This window comes from Parasteatoda tepidariorum, chromosome 9 (genome assembly GCF_043381705.1).
Source record: "Parasteatoda tepidariorum isolate YZ-2023 chromosome 9, CAS_Ptep_4.0, whole genome shotgun sequence".
In the NCBI taxonomy this organism is placed as follows: Eukaryota; Metazoa; Arthropoda; class Arachnida; order Araneae; family Theridiidae; genus Parasteatoda; species Parasteatoda tepidariorum.
The window spans coordinates 55093068-55117083 of record NC_092212.1 but is presented as its reverse complement, the minus strand read 5'-3'; the positions used below and the strand labels follow the sequence as shown (position 1 = coordinate 55117083).

The 24016-nt window shown below is 29.8% G+C and overlaps 1 protein-coding gene across 1 annotated transcript; it reads right to left on the bottom strand.

Annotated features, from left to right (window-relative positions):
* Nucleotides 1-5762: 5762 nt before the first annotated feature.
* Nucleotides 5763-16311, bottom strand: LOC107455555 (ribosomal protein S8). Its single transcript, XM_016073166.4, has 6 exons — nucleotides 15752-16311; nucleotides 14799-14905; nucleotides 13276-13375; nucleotides 10280-10455; nucleotides 10063-10192; nucleotides 5763-5874 (listed from the first exon to the last, which is right to left on the bottom strand). Exons 1-6 carry the CDS (start codon nucleotides 15753-15755, stop codon nucleotides 5765-5767), a joined length of 627 nt encoding a protein of 208 aa, XP_015928652.1. The 5' UTR covers nucleotides 15756-16311; the 3' UTR covers nucleotides 5763-5764.
* Nucleotides 16312-24016: the final 7705 nt, after the last annotated feature.

Here is a 24016-nt window from a genome sequence, read left to right as displayed (position 1 = left end):
CCCCATCATTCGATTATCAGACTATTTAATATCTGTTTCTAAAGATCAGAATTCTTTTTTATTTTACTTCAAAATTGTACAAATGATATATTTAATGCTTTCATGTGATATGCAGCAGTTTTAAATAGCACTTTAAAATATCTAAAAAAGGACAGAAATTGTTAGCTCAGAAAAAAATTAACTAATACTTTTGAATAAGAATTTAAATAACTACACACGTTTGTTTTGCTATCTCATTCTATATAGCATTATTTAGAGTAGACAGTTGCGTGTGGGTGTGATGATGACGTAATAAAAGAGGCATACAAAAAAAGCAAATTTCATTTCAGTTAAAATCCTCAATATCATATTTTTAAATTCCTCGAAAATGTAGTAAAAGAGGTATACAAATTAACTGTCGCAAACAAATTAATATTAAGTAAGAACAAAACAAAAATGTTATCGAAATATGCTGAATCACTGATGAGACCGGGATAAAAGACATCGAAACCTATTTGATTGTAATAGTATAAATAGAAGTTGTTTCTAAAATTCTGAAATCTATCAGGCTTTAATTTTTTTTTCTATCACAAACTTTATCAGTAATTAAAAATAATAAACTCTTTAGATTTCAATATTGGTTCTGTTTTTTCGTTTATTAAATGTTAAACATTAACAAATATTTGTCTTTTAAAACATTTCATTCTATAATAAGATAATTATTCTACAATTGTAATTATCTAAAACTAATTGATATAAAGCTTTAGTGTGTTCCATTGATATGTTGAATGCTCGTTTTGGCTGGATGCCCGGGACAGTCGCTCTTTCACATCCTAGCCACTATACACCATCAAGAGCAGAGCTGATACTTCAAACACGCATGACATTTATTCTCTCTGATATTTAATAGACCTTTTAATAAACCCTTATAAGCCAAAAATTTACATAAATAATTTTAAAAAAAATTCTTACACTAAAATTTAACAAATGTACTTAAAATAATTAAAAGGAAAGCAAAAATAATGAAGAAATATTTTCAATATAAACATCAATTAAATAATATCAGCTTACGAAATGGTCTTTTTATTTTTACAAACAGTATTAATATAACGGCCCTCACCAGCTCCAGGGACTGCTGACTTGGGTTCAAAATGACAAGGCTACGGAGCTGAATATTAAGACTCGTGAACTCGAATTGGAATTGTTCAACGACGGTTATAAAATAAACTAAAATTTGACCGGGATAGCCTGGTTGATAGGGCGTTGGACTCGTGTTCGTGAGAATGGGAGTTTGAATCCAGCCGGCAGAGGAATACCCGTGTATAAAATGGTGACTGGTGCATGTTAAATCTGTCGAGGTCACAAAGTCCTCCAAGTTCTCACAGCAAATAAATACCTCTGGGTACTAATCCAGCAGTTCCCATGTCTTCTGGATTGGGTTCAAAATTACAAGGCAACGGAGTTGAATATTAGTAGTCGTAAACTCGAAATTTAGTCGGCTGTGCAATGACTGTTATAAAATAAACTAATAAATTTGGCCGGGATAGCCTGGTTTATAGGGCGTTGGACTCGTGTTCGTGAGAATGGGAGTTTGAATCCAGCCGGCAGAAGAATACCCATGTATAAAATGGTGCGTGTTAAATCTGTCGGGGTCACAGATTCCTCCAAGTTCTCATAACAAAGAAATACCCCTGGGTACTAATCTGGCAGTTCCCTTGTCTTCTGGATTGGTTTCAAAATTACAAGGCCACTGTGTTGAATATTAGTAGTCGTAACTCGAAATTGGATCGGTTGTTCAACGGCAGTTATAAAAGAAAATAAAACTAATAATCAAAATGTATTTTCTTGTTCTCTTTCTAACTCTTAGCATATTTTCTACGCACTTTCAAAATTTCATGTTTCTAAGTCTTATAGATTTTGCAACGTAAAAAAAAAACAATTGAGAAAAAAATTCGCGAAAAAATCATTAAAAATTGCAAATAAAATATATTCAAAATGAATCTAAAAAAAAAAATCTGTTAAATATATAGTGGTCCAGCACGCCAAATTTTTACTCTGTGCTTAAAATGTGTTTCTTTTGTAACTTTTTTCCCTCGTTCAAAAAATATGTGCAATAAAAGAAAAGTTCTACATAATAGTCTCGTCACAATTAATATATTTAACAACAAAGTGATATTATCAAACTTTTTAATAATATAATGTTAATACTCAACAATAAAAAATAATGACAGTTTACTTTAGGTGTATAGAAATGGAATTGAACTCATAAGGGCCCCACCGAGCTTAAATCCGGCCCTGGTCGGTAAATAGAGGCTGTAATTTTAATGTAAATAAGTAACAATTATAAAAATGTAAAATTTTTGTTGTGCAACACATGAAAAACATACATGGAAATTATTTCCCCCTCTCACTTTGAAAATCATCACACAATTAAAAAAAAACGTAATTAACGTAAACAAAATTATTGAATCACACGAACGGACGAATTACCGTATTAAATATAACCAGTTATTAAGCAAGAATCAGTAATAATAACGGCCGAAAAAAAAATGACAGATTTGTGTCGCCATACTACGAATACCTAATTGCAAGATTTAAACGGAATTCAATGTCACGAGAAACAAAAAGATTGAAACACTGCAAGGATTTGTTATAAACACAAATAGAACGAATTAGAGATACTGAAATGCACAATCCAGATTTTGTGACGTAAGAACATGGAAATTATATATGCTATCGAACGCGTAGAAAAGTGATTACTGAAATGCTGGATTCATACATTTTCGCTAACAAGTTTTTGCATAACGAAATTTCAAAATTCCTGGAATCCCATAACTGTACTTGTTCAACTTCTCAATCATAATTCTCGAATCCTGCAAATATTGTCACATCTAAAATGCTTTGTATCAGTAGAATCGAAAATTATAAGCTATTTCTCTACCGAATTTCGTAAGAAAAAAAAAACTAATTTCCATGCATTATGGGACACTAGAATCTAGCATTTAAATCAGTGTTTCTCAAAGTAGGCGATAACGCCCCCTTGGGGGCGTTTGAAACCTAGAGGGGGGCGTGGACGTGGGTTAGGGGGGCGATGTATAATTTGTAATTTCATTTACTTCATATAGTATTTTAAATTTCACTAAAATTAAAACACACCTACTACACAATAACGAATAATTAGTTTATATTTCTACCCTGTATGATGTTATATAAACTTAAAATACTTAAACATAGATTTCGTAGGATAGCCCGCACGCAATCAAGTTGTAACAAGTTTCTGCGGATAGATAAAGGGACATGATCGATGATAGTTAAAAAATTAGAGCAATTTTACTTTAATTACATTGCACCAGAAATTATTTTAAACATTAGGAAAAAAACTAACATGCAGAGTTTTGAAATATTATACATACGTAAACTAACATAAATTGAAGTTTTCTTTACTTTCTTTCTTGTTTTTAACAAGGGCATTTTATAAGAAATTACTGATGATGTAATCATCATATTTATATAAAATGGAAATACGTATATAATTAATGTTCAAAAAATTGTGTTAGAAATTTTTTTTATAATTATCCCATGTTTGACTCAGTCATAGAGTTCTTGGAAAACAAAGACACAGAATTGTGCGAAAACCTCATCACATCAAAGAATGATATCGCATACCTGACAGACCTTTATACACTGCTTAATGATATGTATCTACAACTTCAAGGCGATGACTTGAACTTAATAAAAACAAAAAATGTCTTCGCTGCTTTCGTAGCCAAGCTGCTCTTACACAAAAAGAATATTGGCAGACGTTCCCAATTTATCAGTATCCTACAACAACGACGAATTGCTCGTCTACTGCCAACATTTGGGGAATCTTCACATTGAAAGATTCCAGGACATTTCGAAATACCAGACTGGGTGTTAGATCCTTTTTCAAATGTCAACATAGCAATATCACCCCAGTTGGAAGAACTCACCACGAACGAGGAAATAAAAATCAAATGGCTACACCAACAAAAGTCAATTCCGCAGTTGTACCCAGGATTGTGATCTGTCGTTGAACGATTTTTGATAGCATTCCCATATTTGTGTGAACGTGGCGCTGTGAAAACGCTGCAAACCAAATGCGGCGACTTACCGACTGTTTTTGGGTAAAATCGAACCCGATATCAACAAACTTATTAAATATCATCAAATTCATCCATCTCATTAGATTAGTATAAAAACGAAAACTGATTACATATTTATAATGTTTCTTTTAATTTGATTAAAATATATTATTAAGTTGGGTTTTATTTGCTCTCACAGGTAAAAATTTCTAGTTTAGAATGTAAGTTTAAACATCAGAACTGACTAATAACTAAATTAATTAAAGTAATGAAATTGTGGTTTTTAAGTTTTAGGGGTGCATAAAAAAATGGGGGGAGCTGAAAAAATAATTGATTTTCAAAGGGGGCGGTAAAAGAAATAAGTTTGATAATCACTGATTTAAATGATCGCAAATCGAAGATTTTTCCGATTTAGAAAATTACTAGTATGGCATTCTCGTTTTGAAAGAATTTTAACTTCAATTTTACGCTAATACTAAGTCGATTGATAACATGAACTGATTCTAACTAACTGAAGCTTAAACTAAAACTGCCGTCAATACCTAAATACTTGGGCATGTAGCCTTTCATTCAAAAAGGTTGACTACTGCCAAGTTTTTCGATATTTTATAATTCACCTTACCAACAGAAAAATAACATATACTTAACATTGAATGTACCAGTCTACACGCCACTGTTCTTAAACTAGGAACGGCGGGCGAGTGTAAAGTAATGTATCAGGGCACCAACACACAAGGAGTCTAGGAATGGTAGAGAATTAGATCAATTGAGGAAAAAAGAATATACAAGGGACGATTGTGAACCCAAGTCAAAATTCCGGAAAATATCTCGAGTTTTATAAATAAAAAAAAAAGTTTAAATTGAATAAAAATTTTAACAAGGTTCTTTTCCTTTCCTCAATTTTTCTGAATTTACTTAACCATTTACACACAGCTATGATGACCCGGAGAAGTAATTCATGAATATAAGCTTCTAAAGTATCTCTCTGGCTCTCCGTTACAATCAAATAAAACAGAGTTTTTAAGTTCCACCTTTGAAAATTTGATTTCCGGAATCCTCTGATCAATGATTTTTTGAAGCGCCTGGACCTTCGATTTCCGAATCACTGTTAGCGAAAATTCGGAAATCTGGAGTTTTTCCAGAGCACAATCAGCTCTGAATATACATATTTCCCACACTAATTAGTCTTACTGACTTATGTTTAACATATTCGACTGAGTTGATATTTACCAGACCCTACAAACCAGGGGTCTGCCTAGGTTTGTCTGAGGTGCATCAATTTTGTTAAAATTAAAAATTATATCAAAAATCAACACGAAAGTATGGATTTATCGTTTCTTACGGGATACAAAATAAAATTTTAGGAAAAAGAATTTTGTTACACTGCCGTTTTTCATAAAGTAGAATTTGTTAAGGTACCACTAATCGGTTGTAAATTTGGCCTGGACAGACCCCCAGCAAATGTTATGTTATTCTGAAATCAACATGACCTCCTCAGACCACAGTAAAAACCCTATCACTAGCATGAGAAAACTTGGACGGTTCAGCCTCAGTCGAACAATGAAGGGAACTAAGAAATTCACTATTTAGATCCATCATGAGATTAGCTCCAAGCAACAACAATGCTCACACAAGAAATAAAGACAATATCAACATAATTTTTTTTTATTTTAACACATAGTCTATTTGCCCTTTTTAGCTTTTATCTTTCGTTGGTAGAACTCCAACTCTTTTCCCTCTAGTATGTAACCATCACATCGCCCGCACTGGCCTGGCCGAGAAGATATACAGGCTGAAATTGAGAAATTTGATAATAAATTTGAGGCAAATCACTAGAAAAATATCAAAGGAAAGAAAAAGGTCGATATAAAATATAACATAAATACTCTTTGAAACTTAGTAAGGACTAGGTGAGGTAAATACAACAAAGGTTTGTAAAACTGATGAAATCTTGGTGCTATAAAAAGCACAACTAAACAAACAAAAATTTTAATATCTTTACCCATAATCAGATAAATAACATCTCATCAAGGATCTCAGCCGAAAGATGGTGATGAATATGCATCATTATATAGGTAAAGATGCAGTTTCATTTAGGAAACTTAAAATTAATAAAACAAGGGATTAAAACCGTACCTTGGGGTAATAAAAAGCACAACTAAACAAACATTTTAACATCTTTACCCAGCATCAGATAAATAATATCTCATCAAGGATCTCAGCCGAAAGATGGTGATAAATATGCATCATTATATAGGTAAAGATGTAGCTATTAAAGAAACTAAAATGAAAATCAACATCTATTTAAATTAGGGTAACCTAGCTATACAGCGGCAGTAAAGCTTCAGATATGCTACCCTTAGTTAAACAAGACACTCTTAAAAACTATATAACATCTTAACTTATCAGACAATAAACACTTAATCAATGGTGATGAATATGAAAAAAAAAATGATAAATGGAAAATGAAAAAGGGTGATGAATATGTATCATTTAAGAGCAATGGTAGACTTAAATCAACAGTTAAATTGGAATAGTGCCTGAAAGATTAACTGATCATTTCAGTAAAAAGATGAGGATATGATACATTAATCATTAAGAGTTCCGCAGTGTAACAAAAAGCATTTAACCAATCAAACAATAAAAATTTTAACATCTTTACCCAGCATCAGATAAATAACATCTCATCAAGGATCTCAGCCGAAAGATGGTGATGAATATGCATCATTATAAAGGTGAAGATGTAGTTTCACTTATTTAAGTAAATTAACAACCTAACTATTCAAACTAAGGCAATCATGCGATGCAATCGCAAAAAGAAAAAAAAATCGACAGCAGAATTTAAACATTATGTATCACACCTTAAATATAATTTAAATAGACTCTAAACTCAGTAATGCGACAGCCCATACGCTTAGTCACTAGAATTTAAAACCACATAACTTAATAAAGCATTGGGTTTTAAATGCAAGCACTGGTTAACAATTTTAAAAACTAGCACACTTGCTACATAAATCACCCATAAAAAAATTGGTAGACAAATACAAACATTGATAAAATTCAAAAAGTATAAAAGACTGCCCTGAGTATATGTTAAACAATAAACTAAACACAAAATTTAAGCATCAGATAAAAATATTTCATCAGCATGTTCAGCCGAAAGATGGTGATGAGTATAACATCATTGCTTAAATACAAGTGATAAAATATACTTGAAACAACTTAACTTAATAAACATTTATGACACACATACATCAACTTAATAAATACATGGAAAAACAATTTAAATTAAAACACCTAGGCAATTTTTCACTTAAGTATTTTTTCGTAGCCTAAGGGTGCACAACCTGTGGCCCACGAAAGCCTGAAAACATAATTTAAAATAAATCAAAATTCTAAAACTTTGAATCCCAAGCTTAAGTTCCCTCTTTGATGTGCCCAGTTTGAACAGATTCTATTGTAAACCTGTAATGTTTGTCGATAAATTTTTCGTATTTGTTGAAATTGCTTGGGAAATTTGCATGACTGTTTAAAAACCCAATATTTTCAATGATATTACGATATGCAGACTACCAACAAGTGCTTTTCTTTGACAGTTATAAATAATACTTTCAAAGCAGTTCTTAAAATTCCAATACATTTAATACGGTATTACTTGATTTAAAAAATTCTGACTTTTATTCAGGGATGTGATTGACAAAAACACAAAAAAGAGGAAGTTTATAACTGTAGCATTAAACGTGCAAAAAAAATTATATGAATTCAATAGCCAATCGGATGATGATAACATTATCTATTCAAATAAATATAAATAAATGGTAATTATGTTCTTAAATAAAATCTTGATTAAAAAATTTTTTTTTTTTAATAATTTAGATAACTTTGAGTAATTATGCATAAGCACGATTTTTTGTATCACATATTTCAAAAAACATTTCTTTAATGGTCAAAGGACCTTTATGGACTTTCTCATCAGTTCTTTGTTTTTTCGATGGTCTTTTATTAACATGACTGATCTGTAGACTGTGTTTTGCAAGCTTTTGATCATCAGTGTTGATAGGACAAGAAAGTTCATTTTTCACACAATTTTTAGAGGCCTTAGATTAAGAATCGCGATGTTGGATTTGAAAATTGCGTGAATAAGAATCGCGATGCTTGATTTTAAAATCGCGTGAAAAAGAATCGCGATGTTGGATTTTAAAATCGCGATGTTGGATTTTAAGATTGCGTGAATAAGAATCGCGATGTTCGGTTTTAAAATAGGGTGAATAAGAATCGCGATGTTGGATTTTAAGAGTGCGTGAATAAGAATCACGATATTGAATTTTAAAATCACGTGAATAAGAATCATGATATTGGATTTTAAAAGCACGCGAATAAGAATCGCGATATTGGATTTTAAAAGCACGAAAATACAAATCGCGATATTGAATTTTTAAATCGCGTAAATAAGAATCACGATGCATAATTTTCAGAGTCCGTGAATACTTATCGCAACGAGTAATGCTTAAACCGCGTATAAATACGAAAATCGATGTTTGATATTACAACCNCTCCTTCAGGACACATAGCAAAATCTTTCAACAACAAAATCAACATTTTATTCACAATCGATATTTTATAAGCTGAGCACTGTCGAACCCTGTTTGAAATTAAGTAATTTTTTCAAGGAGAAAAAAGAAAAAAACTTTTCATTAAAATATTTAATACTCTTATCCAGTGAGGAATTTATCTTAAAATGAACTTGTGGATTACACGATGATTAAGACTTGTAACTAAACGTACATATTTTCTCGATAAAAAGGGGATTTTTTTTTTGTATTTTTAGTTTAAAAAGCACATCACCATTTCTTGAATAAACTAATAATTAAAAGCCCAAATTGCTGTGCACCCCTATTTAGCCTAAATGCAAAATAACCGCAAACATGCAGTAGTCATAGTTTTTTTTCTCCACTGTTATAAAGCATCAGATTAACTATTTTTCATCATCATTTCAGCCGAAAGATGGTGATAAATTATACATCATTGCTTAATTGATAAAATTAATTCAACTTTACAAGTCAAAAGAAGGAGTTTCAAGACCAAGTAAAACAATGCTGTAGTGAATGTGACAATTCTAAAATAACTAAGCATCAGAGAATAGTTTCTCTTCCCGGTGCATCAGCCGAAAGATGGTGATAAATTGACATCATTGCTTAGAAGGATGTGATGGGAGTCTAGTTCTATAAAATACTTTAATTTAAACACTAAAAACTGAGAAATAAGCACCAGATAATAGTCTTTCATCTCAATAACAGCCGAAAGATCACTTCACAACAGCCTGCAACACATAGACAGGCAAATACTGCAGAAAAGGTTGTTTTGACTTTTTCATAAGATCATATACGTAACATGATACACTGAACCACATGAACCAGGTACATGCAACAGAAGAAAATTTTTTGGAGCCTATACTAAATAAAAAATCTGCTTTTTATATAAATATGCATTGCCCATTTTACAAAACTTATTCATTTACTTTTACACTCATTAAAATAAAAATATAAGAGCTACTTCCTCTAACGTAATATATTGGAAGACTTGAACACTGACCGTAATAACAAGGACTAACATCTGACACAGCAATACTATTTAACTATGGCAGCTGCGTACAAGTGCATAAAAAAAAGCAAGCTGCTTTTACCAAATAAAATAATGAACTTCAATAATTAAGGTTAAAAAATAAAACTTGCCTAAAAATTAGTACCTGCAATTCTATATTCCGATACTATTGTGATCAATTGAGTTTTAAATATTAATCATCAAGTAAAATGGTAAAGAAATTACATTTAATACAATGAAATATTAAAGCAACTGAAACACAGTGTAAAAATTAGTTGCCTTAACTATTATTTATAGATGATAATCGGTTTTACTTCTGCTTAAAAACTTACTATATATATATACATAACGACATAATGCATACAAAATAATATCTTACCGAGGATACGACCTGACATAAACTGATCTTCCATTGCAGGATCAACTTTAGCTAGCTTTTGACGTTCTTTATACTTCTTTTCTGTTTTCTTACTTCGTTTCTTATTTAAAATTGCATCTTCTTGCTCAGTCTGCATAAAATAAATACACATTACTCATTGAAAAAGAAATTCAACACCAAAAATTCTGACAAACAATATAATAAGAAAATAACTTACTAGTTTAGCACCCTTTTTTCGACCAAGAGGTAAAGCGTAGTGAGCTTCGTACCACTGACGAAAAGGTGTAGCATCAATCATGACAATGCCATTTTTCACTAATGTTTTTGTACGAACCAACTCATTGTTACTTGCATTGTAAACAGTATCTACAATCCTAGTTCGTCTGGTGCATTCTACAGAAACACAAATAGACAATTAGTGAAATAAAAATACCTTATAAATATTACTTTAAATTAAAAAAAAAACTGCAAACAATCAGAGTAACTATGACTTTGCTACACATAGCTCATAGGATGAGCCATCAGCAATTTAAAATCTCATCATACAGTTAACTAAAGCAGAGAATCTTATCAGTAACTATGACAACCTTACACAGCTTATGACAAAGGCTATAATAGCAGATGAAAAATACCATTATTAAATTGTATATATAAGTTGGCTTACAATATATATTGCAACCTGGGCTTTAAACAGAAATGCGTGAAAGATAGTATAGATAGATTAAGTCTAATAGATCATAGTTCAAACACATATTTTAAAATGTAACCCAGAGCTCTTCCCAAGCGTTCTTTTGTACCCTTTCTGTAAAAATAAGCCGGCATCCTTGAAAAACACCCCTCATTATATTCATATACCATATTGTAAAACATTAATTCACTATTTAAATAATATTTACATATTGGTAAAATTACTTGTGTTAATAGGTTTAATTCTGAGTACTACTACAAATATTTAATTCATTAGAAGTGTTAGGGTAAATTTTAACGGGAGCTCTTTCAGAAAGATATACCTTTTTAAGTTAAAGAGATTAAAGGCAAAATTATTGCACTGTGCACAAGGATTGCATGCCTTTAGTTAGTTTCATAAACTACAAATCTTTTTCTTATTTCAATAATGACAGAAAATTACTTTTTGAAATGCATACCTAAAATAGTATAAGAAGGTAATAACAAAAATTGTTTAGTATAAAATTCAGTAATCATATAATTTTACACATTGATAAATTTTTTGTGTTAAGAGTGAGGAGCCTTTTCAAATAGAAGTCTTCAAAGTGCATAAAAATCTATTTTTACTGACCACTCAATTTGGACAAAATTACATTTGTAAATTTTTAAACGCATAAAAAAGAGAATGAATATCACATTTAATTTGAATTCCTTGAATTGAATATAGCATGAGCAAAAAAGAAATATTTTTTATTTGCTCATGCTTTTTCTTAGATGCTTTTTTTTTACAATTCAAAATGAAATGTAACAAGCATTATTTGTAATGTTTGTCATTTTGCTTTTTAATATAAAAAAACTTCGATATTAAAAATAATATTTAATGTTTCTTTAAACATAAAAGAGTCCCATATAAAATTTTTATGAAGTTGCGGCCCGCCATTTGACTGGTGTTTTTAATTACGCCCCCCGGCCACATGTAAATTGGAAACCCCTGATCTATATTATTATAAATGCTACATGATCAGAGTAACTATGACTATGTCACACATAGCTTAAAAGTAAAAGCTATCGACAACTACAAATCTCATCATAAGGAACCATTCAAATATCAAAGGAAAAACAATGATACAAAGGAAAATTAATGATAAGCCATTTTTACAGAACAGAATAAAAACAGAAAAGCTATACATTTATACTTAAGTGTGAATAATAATGCAATACTCTGCTTATCATATATAGACCTTTCAAAAACCAAAAGCATGAATTTTCCTACTTGTTGCATATCATTAATTTAGAATTTTGATAAACAAAATTCCCTAATTGTGTTATATTCTCTACGACTAATATCTATCCTTAATATACATAAGGGTCAAAAACTAAGCGCACATTTCAGCAAAAAATTATTTAACAATAATAGACAGGATTAAGATTAATACACTATCTGTACCCATTTGAAACAAATTTAGCAAAAAAATTTGATAATCTAGCATTTTTAAAAAACAAACTTCCTTTGTTAATTTAATTTCGCATGTCACAATAATATTACACTAAAAACAGTTCTTCCTAGGGCATTTAGCATGAAACATTTATTGAAACTTAATATTATGTAAGAACTGAATTAGATCCTAAACAATTTATAAATTACCCTCTTACACTACTTTATGTGGGTCTGTCAAAAAGTAATACTTATTGTTAAAATTAAGATTTTTTTTAGTTAAATTGATATAAGGAAAATTTGTAGCTATTTAAAAATAATTCAAGATATTCATAGTGCACTATTCTTATTTCAAAAACAAGTAAACTAGTGAAAAGATTAATTGATAAATTTCTATAATTTAAACTGAAAATTATGAAATAAACATTTAAAGGTGCATTTTGTTAAAAATTGTTTAAAAAATTTGATAATTTAAAATCATCTAAACTTGATACACATATTAATCAGTCACTTAATATATTAAACCACTCCCTCTGGAGAATAAAAATAATTTATGAATACAAAGGTAACTTATTTAAACATGAGATTCTAAAGTTATGTTCATAACGGAAACTCAAGCAGAAAAATTCAACAGCACTTACCATTTCTGTTATAGTTAAGATTTGCTAATTACATTTAAATGAAAATATCTTAAAAAGCTAAAATAAGCATTCACAAACACAAAAACTAACAGGTAACAATTCTAAATAAAAATGTCAGAGTAACTATGACTTTGCATCATCAAGGCAAGCATTATATTGCAAGCCTTCCACAAAAAGTTTTTCATCATTCTTATATCTTCACTTCAAAATCCTTAAAAGGAAATATGGTCCGCCCTTAGGTTTTTAGATAGGATTAAAAGTAATAGCTATAACTTTGTTCAGAACAACCAACAATTTAAAATAAAGATAAGAGAAATATTCTAACCAAAACTAAAGAGCATAAGTAGCAAAATGACATGCTGTAATAAGCAAAGCTAATATTACATCTTAATAATAAATACGAATAGAGAAAACATTGCTTTTTATGAAATAAGCTAAAATTTGATTTGGTTAAGTAACTAATTAACTCACGTTCTGATGCCCATGCAAAGTTTCCATGGTCAAGTCTTAATGCTCTATATTTTTTATTACCTCCTCTGGTTCTTACAGTATGAATTCTTTGTGGTCCAATCTGAAGGGAAAAAAAGATAGCACTATAGCCTAAGATTATATAACAAAAACAAAAATTATTTACAAACTTGCACACATTTAAGTATTAGGCAATTACTAACTCTGAGAAAACGAAAAAAAAATCAGAATTTTTGTTCCCTACTACTCCGGGCTTTACATGCAGTAAAAAAATTAAATAAAGAAAATTGGATTACTATTAGAATTGAAGGAAATATTTTAAAAATGTAAATTGAAGACATCAGCAACAAGATTCACACCAAAATAAAACTTAAGCAAATCCAAAATTCTTATAAAACAATAATCAACTTAATGTAAAAAATGAATAAGATGCTTTAGATAATCAATAATTAAGATGCTTTAGATATCAGACTAATAATTTTAAACAATTATGATAAGAGAGAAAAAATCTACTATATATTCACTCCTTCATCCTTAACACATCACTACGATGATGAAAGTGTTGTGATCAAAGCAGAAAAGGAAGCACTAAAAGAAGAATTATTTTACGAATGAAAATTAATGCATGGTTCCTTGTTAAAATGTCCATTCCATCACTCCAGAACTAAATTGAACACCAACTATAACTCTGTTATAAAGTACAAAGTTAGGGAATCAATTAAAAAATATCCCAACAATATTCTATAGTGATAGGGATTAAAATTTCTTTAACAAATAAAATAATGAATTTCAATAATTATGGACCTTAAAAATAGCATACATTTACATTAAATATACATTTACAGAAGACTTTTTAAAAGTCTTTTGTAAATGTATATAATGCTTATTTTATATGTATATTGTATTATTTTATATTTATAATGTATATTTTATTAAAATAAAGATAAAATAACTAGTTTCCAACCAAAAACTCTTTTCTTGACCATATTAGCCATTATAAAATAATAGATTTTTCGACTTCCTTTCAGGCAGTCGCAACTGAAATTGAGAATATCTTGCAAAATGTAGCTGTGTTGCACATGGGAATGCAAGAATATCACCGCACCCAGCCCAGTACACGAGTCCCAAGTATTTCATCAAACATGTGAAATTATTGGTGCTTTCATGCACTATAGACTGACAGTAAGCCGAAATAGATTGTGGTTTAAAGAAAAAACATTTAATACTTTACTTAAAAATTTATACTAATATAAGGAATAAATTTGCACTGCAATTACAATTTAGAAAATATATTCCATTTTAATTCAATGTAGCAAAACTATTATCTACCACTAGTATCCAGTCTCACAAGACAACTATAAATCTCACTTAATATATAATAGAAGGTTTAGTTTTGGTAGCCTACTGTAATACATTAAGTGAAATACAAGTATACCTCTCAAAGATAAACAGTATCATAAGTTGATTAAGAAGCATATCATACACCTATTTTAAAGAAAAAAATATTAAGTTGTACTCATACTAACTTTAGTATTTGCAGCAGGGCGTCCCAATTCAAACTTCCTCTTCTTCCTGATGGGCTTCCTTTTACCACCAGTCTTCCTTCGTTTATGCCAGTGATCTCGGGAAATACCTAATTACAAAAAACAAAACTTCATCTTAGTAGTAGCACAATTCTTATATCTGAAAAATTATGTCTAGCACGCAAAAAAAAATTGAATATTGTAGCACATCATTGAAGGTAAAACGTTTCACACTTAGACGTTATTTACCCAATGCTTATAAAACTATTATATATGCACATAAACTCTTAAAATCGATTAAGTAATAGTATTCTATATTGTAAAAATTTAATGCAACTCTGGTTTGAAGAACTGTTTGCTGTTTAAAATTATCTACAGAAAAAGTACTTATGGAGTATAAATTCTGAATTTTTGTATTTTAAAATGAAATTTAATTCTACCAAATCTTGTATAAACATTAGGAACTTAGGTAGAAAATCAAGTACTTGGAAAATGATAAAAAATTGCGAATATCTCCTTAAATTTTTACTAATTAATTGAGATAAGTAAAAGAAAATCAAATATTCACCTTAACACTAATTAGTTTGATATTTTATCATAAAAACAAACCGAATAATATGTTACGCGTGTAACTTTCTATTCCTCTCGAAAAATAAAAGCTTCACACACTCAAAAATGATTTATTTTACAATTATATGATATATCTAGAGAAAAAGGTACATTAATAATGTTACCTATCTTTGTTAGACTATAAAATGACTAGTTTTAATCTAATTAATATGTATCTGAAAATCATGCCCGCTTGATAATATATGTTAATACAATAATAACAGTTTAACACAGTGTTAAAATAATGCAAGAAGAGAAAATTAAAGGTAAAAACATATGCATTATATATATTACATTAAATTGTAAAATGTTAATAATAATGATTAGAAAAGATTTATAATACATACCCATCTTTGGTCAGTAATAGCGATCACCAACCAAAACTTAATGTTACCAATGAATGCCGCGAGTAAGGTGCTGCCACAGGATGAAAAGCAATGATAAAAACGAGAGTAGTATATTCATGTTGCTTACTTATCGCTCACTCTTAGATTACAATGGGTATGATCAAAAATAAAAAACTTCAACTTTAGGTAATGCAAAGAAATTGCCTCAGCCCAAATTTACAAATGGGGAAATGTAATAGATTTATTCCGGTAATTTTCTGCTGACAGGTACAGAAGATTGAAAATTTCGAAATAGTTTTTTCGTTTATTCTTAGTTTCGTTCGGTTGTTGTTGTTTGTTTCAACAAGTCGCTCTAGATCTATGAGCTATCGGCGACGGGTCTAGGAAGCATCCTTAGGATGATCCGAAGACATGCCATCACAATTTTGATCCTCTGAAGATGTCACGGCTCCCCTTTTTCTGTACCCCAATGACTTGCTCGAAGTTGAACATTTCACGGTAGAACAGTTAACGAGGGCTGATACCGCACACCCTTGGTCCCTTTGTAGGTTGATCAAAGTGGTCATCCAACAGCACACAGATCGCAGCCAGTGATGCTTGACTTTTGGAGCTCTTCTGGGAACCGTTTCTTAATGATCAGTTCACTGTGGGACTATTTTCGTTTAGTGAAGGTTACGAAATTTGCTCCAAGGATAGATTTTTTTTTATGGATGGTTGATAGAGTAAAGGAAAGTGGAGAGGGTGCTAAGGGTTAAAATTCGTTGTAATTTTTTCGGGTTACTATTTCTGACTGATTTTTTAAGCCTAAACTTAAAAGAAGCGCACCATCCAATACTGCCATTCTTGCAGTATTTTCAATATAACGCGTCCTTTCAATCTAACTTTCAACGAAATGAGCAACAAATGAATTCGGAAGATTCTGCAAGCTTGCGGAAGATGCTACCCAAAAAATAACAAACGGTGCTATTTTACACAAGTATAGCCAAATCAAAGATGATACTCAAAATATAGTCAACCTTACACTATTTTTATGCTGTGATATTAATTTTGTTGAATTTGTTTTAAACTCACGACCCATCTGAATTTATAAATTACAGAAAACTCCTATAAATGGTAAAATTATGGGTAAATTTAAACACAATAATAAAACTTCCTTAATATTAAACCTATTCACATATCGCCGCATCATCTAGTTTCATAAAGTTTGTTATTTTTTTGAATTCAGTCAACTATCTGTATTATAACCAGTGTTGAACAGCCGATCCAATTCTTAGTTTGCGATCACCAATGTTCAACTCAGTAGCCTTGTAATTTTGAACATAATCCAATAGACAATAAAACACCTGAATCAAGTAATGATAAAAATTGACCTTTGTGGAGGATTGTATGATGGAACTGACCTGTATTTGCGTTACATGAAGAGGAAAAGCTCTCACGGTCAGTCTGATGACAAGGGGACTCTAACTCATGATCTGTCTACCGCTACCATAAAAAAACAGCAATATAGAGCATAAAGGGCAGCAGTGATGCCCTTTACTTTAATAAATATAATATAATAATAATAAATTTGAGAATATCGTGAAAATGTATAATAAGCAATGATCCAACATCCTAGCCTATCATGGTTATTAATAAGAATAATCGTGTCTTAGGATGAATGTCTTGAAAATGCATCTCAATATATATTGAATATATATATATATATATATATATCCAATTGTGATAAACTTGCCCGTCAATCTCTTAACTGACATGCTCAGCATTCCCAATTCAGTTTTTTTTTAAATTTTATTTATTTATTTTTATTTTTTTGCAGTTTAAGGATTAATGCCTGATATTCTCCACACTGATGGTGATGTTTTTATAAGGTTAGTTTTTATAAGTTTAAGTCTTCATCTGTCTAAAGCAGAAGTCGCCAAAGTGGTCTATATAGACCCCCAGGGGTCTATTTAACAAAAGCGGGGGTCGGTCTGACCCAGGGGGTCGATCCGAATCGGAGGGGTAGATTGGGGGTCGAAGAAAAAACAGTTCTTAATACGCAAATCACACATACTTAATTGAGTTTGTGAAATTTGTGAATTTTTTTATAATTGGCTTAATATCAGTTTCTTTATAGAACATAAATTAATAAGCGTATATTTATTGCGGTGAAACAAGTATTTACGTATTTAAAATTGCAAGTTCTCTATCCAACCTGATGAATCTGTTTTTGGCGTTTCTGCTGTTCTTATGATGTAAGTTAGATATTTCAGTAAAATTAAAGGACAAGTCATTGATGAATTTTTATTTGTTAAATGTTTTGAAACTGATGGAGAAGGAGAGACAATTTTTAGATGATTACAAGAATATTTAAATAAATTAATAAATATGATATTCCGCATGAAAATATAATAGCGGTAGCTACAGATGGGGCAGCTGCTATACGATAGGGCGTTACCGAGGTTTTGCTACATTTCTCAANATTTGTTAAATGTTTTGAAACTGGTGGAGAAGGAGAGACAATTTTTAGATGTTTACAAGAATATTTAAATAAATTAATAAAAATGATATTCCGCATGAAAATATAACAGCGGTAGCTACAGATGGGGCACCTGCTATACGATAGGGCGTTACCGAGGTTTTGCTACATTTCTCAAAGAAAAAGTGCCCTGTATACGTACTATAGTACGTATACAGGTACTAGTACGTATAGTACAGGTACTATAGTAATATATTCATTGTGTGTTGCATAGGAACAACTTTGTAGCAAAGTATCCGAGTCCAGAGTTACCTAAAGCTTTACAGTTTTGTATTAAGTGTATCAATCAAATTAAAGCCCAACCTCTTAAATCAAGAATATTTTCCAAGAAAACGACGAGTTATTTAACCAATTACTTCTGCACACCGAAGTTAGATGGTTGTCTAGAGGTGTATGCTTGCAAAGGCTCGTTGAGTTATTTCACTCCACGACCGAATTTCTCAGCGAAATAAACCCTGTTCTGAGTGATAAACTCCAAAACAATAAGAGCCATTTTTTTATTTAGCATACTTATTTGGAAAATTTAATGATGTCGAAACAAAGCTGCAAGGAAAAGATGTAATAATTATCGAAGCTCGAACAATACTGTTAGGGTTGAGGGTTCCAAGTGAAATTAAATTTATTTAGATCTTCATTGCTACGTAAGGATTATCAGTATTTTTCAAATCTGCGACAGACGGAATAAAAGAAGACTTGAAAATATATGCAGATCATCTTCAAAAATTGAGCTGCGATTTTAAACTGCGCTTTGTTGGTTTGGAAAACATTGACATCCCTGATTGGATTATTGCGCTATTTTCTGCTCAAATTGCAAACTTGGACATCAACATACAAGATGAGCTTGCTGAATTATTATCGGAACTTGAAGCAAAGACGCTTTTTGAAAATTTAACAATAAGCAAATTTTGGACAAATATAAATATAATGCGAAAACATGTAAAACTTTACGAAATAGCTCAGCCATTTATGCTAGCATTTCCAAGCTCCTATTAGGTTGAAGCCGGTTTCAGTCACGTGAATTCTATCTTAACTAAGTACAGAAATAAATTAAATGTGTAGTTTCGAGGGGTTTTAAGATTAAAATTGACCAATTTTGAACCCAATATAGCGAATCTTGCAACAACAAAAAAAAACACACCAGACGCACTCATCTCATTGATTAAGAAGCCATAAATCTGTAGTTACTTTACTTATTATTTCTACTTATTTAATAAATATTAAAGTATTTAAATTCGAACATTAATATATTTTTCATTAAACTATTGTTACAAAATGTACTATTGCTTTAATAAATGTTTAAAATCATAAAATAAATCTACAAACACAGTATCTAACAGAGTTTTATTTTAATTAACAGAAAATTACTTTTTATGGGGGTCGATGGAGATTTCGAAAAATTATACAGGGGTCAATGATCAAAAAAGTTTGGTGACCTATGGTCTAAAGTATCAAATCCGTATAAACACTTCCGGAAGAAAAAATAAATAAAAAACGAATCCCGACGACTTAAAAATATAAATGATAATAATATTTTAAAAATGAAAACATTACCGAATATAGATCAAACTCGAAACAATGAAATCCTTTTAAATGCATTTCGTTATTAAAAAATAATTGTTTTATTTTTGTTGGGTGAGCCAAAGTCAGGGTCAAGGCTTTTTAGCTATCATAAATAGAAGAGTTATTTATTATCGGAAAAAAGAGAGAATCACTAAGAAGCACACAGGAAATGTTGTTTTTTAGAAGATTCATTCATATTTACATGAAATGTAGACTAAAATATGATTACAAAAATTTTATTTGCGACTACAGCACTTTTTATTAACATTATATTTGCACCTATTTCCCTGTCTCCTCTACCATCTCTTTCCAAAGAACCCAACAAAAAGACACCTATACTTTTCCTTATCTCCTTCTTTGCAATTTATTTTGGGGTAAAAGATAAATTCTAATGGGATGGACTGATTAAATTAATCAAATGTCAAAATATCACTGATATCCGGAAACTTTTGTGATCCATGATTTCCTGAAACTTCTGGATCATGGATCTCCGGATCGAGCTTAACGAAAAATTCGAATTTTTTTCTGGAGCACAATCTCCTCTGAAAAAGGAAAAAATAAAAAAAGCAATATATATATATTTTTAAATTATCATACATATTTAAGTTCACTATTTATTCTGAGGAGAGGTAATAAACAGTGTTATAATTTTCAATTTTGTTCAAATTCGACATAATTTTAAGTTTAATAATGAGAAAATAACAAATGAAGAAAACTAAATAACCAAAATATAGAATCTAAATAACCAAAAATAACCTAAATAACCAAAATATTTTGGAAAAATCAACATTAAATTAATAAATGTCAATATATATAGTTTTTAAAAGTCTGTTTTAACATATCTTGCTTTTTTACTTATTTCGCAGTTAAAATTATTAAATTCTAGAATAATTAACAAATGATTTAAATTTAAACATTAAAAATAACAATAATAATAAAAACATAATAGAATAGGGGGGAAAAAAACTAAAATTTTATTAAAAAAAATAAAACAATCAATACTCTACTCAAACATGCTAGCGTTATTATTAATTAAATGAAAAATAATTTTACAAATTTTTTTAAACTAAAATTAAAGCATTTTAAAAAAATTATATGTTGATGAAATAAAATAAAACAAAATGATTATAAAACATTTAAAATAATAATGCATTTTGAAAAATGAAAATTAATAAAATTATTACGTAATTGAAAGAATGTAATGAAATTTGTATATACTTTTAAGATGAAGCTAACTGCAATTGCTGATAAAATTTTAGAAATTCAAAAACTAATAAAATTTGAATGCTTTCTTTAAAAGCACAATCTAACAGAGGGGAAATCACTCAAGTATTTTATTCTAAAAAATATATGAAATATTTTTGGAAACAAAAATTTTACTAGAACATGCTACTTTAGGGTGCAACGTTTAATTAATTGGCATAAAATAATAAAAGATCCTCATAATTAAATTGCATATTTATTAAATGTAGGTGTAACAGAGGAGACAAATAAAATCCCACAATTTTGACATGCACTGTTATTTATTCTGAATTCTGTGATTTGGACCATTCTAAGCAATATCTGTAACTTTTTTAAAATTAACGCAGCTCAAGGTAAAATAAATTATTATAAGACTTTTAAAATTCCAACCCTCTTTTTTTAAGTCCAAATAATGCATCGTAACAGAGAGAACATGGAATGTAACAGAAGGGACGTCTTACAAATTTCACAAAAAGTTAAAGGGAAATATCACTGTTAAAAGTGACTCTTCGTTTGTTTACAGTTGGAAGCACTGCTATAATTAAAACTTGTGCTACATCTTTGTAGTTACATTTGAAAGATTTTATTTTACCAGATCCTGTTTAAAAAAAAAAAAACAAGTTTATGATAAATTTTACTATAATCATGCATAACTCCAAAAAATAAATTTTAAATTCATAAATTACAACAAATTTCCTTTAAAATGATATCAAATACAAGGATATTGCTCAAATTTAAAAAATTCACTACTGGTTTCAGTTGGCACGGAATTCAACAGTAGAATATTCAAAGAGCGATTGTTATTCCTTTCTTCCAACAAAGCAATTGTTAATTTTTCTGATAAATCAGGAACCTTTCACCTATTTATTTTTGTTAGAAATTTGGTCTCGATTGTTTTTGTGAATGAACCAATGTTGCACCAATATTTGCAACTACCTACATAAAACAAATTTCTCTTAGAACATTGGGAGAGGTGAAATTATTAAAGGTCTGTCACATGTCCCCATTCACAAAAAGGTTTTTTCCAGATAAACGCTAAAGGAAACTCAATAAGCTTTAGTTATGGAAAAAGAAAAGACAATGCTGCATTGCTACACAGTTTGTAGAGTTATTTTGTTGCCAGAATTTCATTGGATATGCATATTTTTTGTAAAGGAAATAAGTGCATTTTAACTTTTATTTTGCAACACGCAATCAAAAGAAAATAAATTAAAAACGCCTGCAAGAGAGGAAAAAATACTTTTTTTTGTGTGAAAAAAAAACAAACAAACTTAAGCCTTACCACATTCTAGCCATAGCAGAATCTGAGAGTGACAGATTTCGACATTAGGGGCCACAATTGACTGGTGGGGTACTTCTGTTATTTTAATTGTCTGATATTTTTCTTACTTTAAGTTAATATTATTCTGCAATAAATGTGTTTCTATTTCTCAGTTTCTAAATTCTTTTATGGTTTTGGGCACCAAGAAATTCTTTATACTACACCTGCTAACATTTTAAACATTGTTTATATTTTTCAAGAAAATAACAACGAGCTAAAGTCTTAGTTTAGCTAGTACCTTTAGAAATAAAATTTCATGCCCCAGTTTAACAAATATACTAAATTAATTTCAATATACTTTTTTTCCACAAAACGTTGACGTCAACTTTATTTTGTACAATTATTTGTAAAATCTAAAACATAAATCTTATCTAAAAAAATTTAACACAAGGTATCCCTAATTTAAAAAACTTTTTATGTGAAATTGAAGTAGCCCTGATAGCTCCTATCCAAAATTTTCCTTAATGGATACTCTCATATTTGTATAATAATAAACTTCAAAGCACTTCCGTCTTTACTTCACAGACAAACTCAGAGAGCTCACAATGACAACTCAGATCATAGAAGTATCATATAATCAGTGTTGTAGTGCTAAATTTTTGTTTTACTGGAATGCAAGTCACTGCCTCATGGGGAGGAGAAGGGAATCAAAAAATCTTAGAAATAATTCTTCTTTGGTAACTTCAAATCATCTGTAGCTCCTCAAGTTGCTTTACTTAAAATTCCTCATTTTTATTTATTGTAGCCTTTACCATTCTCTCATTGTTCTCTCCATTTACTGAAGAACAATTCTAAATTTTTTAATTAAAGTTATTAATTGATACAGAAATTAAATTTATATTACAGGCTTTTGAAAGTTAAATTACTTTTCCTGTAGTTCTTTTCTTTGGGCAATTTGCATCAAACTTTAAATAACATAATAATGTTACTGTTTAGCTAATTAAATAAAAATTTAAACTTTTCGGCTGAAATTGCTTCGTTTGAATCATCCTTATTTCAAGAACATATCTAATTTTTCTAATGCTTTTTTTTTTGCAATCAAAGAATTTAAAACATTGTAATGATGATAACTTTCAGTTAATTAAGTTGTGATTAGAAGCTAAACAAATCTAACATATTTTCTCCAGGCAAAAACCTTTTAAATTTGAGAACATGATTAATGCAATGGACAGTTAATTTTTTTTATTTATTTATTATTCATAGTCAGATCCTAATGCAACTGGTTTAATGAGAAAGAGATTAGTTCCATATGATAAATGTTTCACTTATATCAAACTTGCTAATGACGTTATTGCTCAGTTGATTGAGCACTCACCCCAAAAAAGAATAGGAAAATTACCATATTGGAAATCTTGTCTTAGTTGCTAGGCAATTATAAAAACAATTAAATAAACTTAGTTCTCTGAAAAGAAAATTACATAAAATGTATGTAATTCTTTGTGTATCGTAATAAAAGTTGTTATATAACTATCAAGAAACTGTTCTGCTGAATTTTACATGCATTCAAAACAAAGACAAAGGAGAAGAACGCTTTCTAGCACAATATACCAGTTTCACTTAATTTTTTTGCAAATTGAACTATTATTTGCAGAAATGGCTAACGGTAGAAAAGTATGCATTAGAA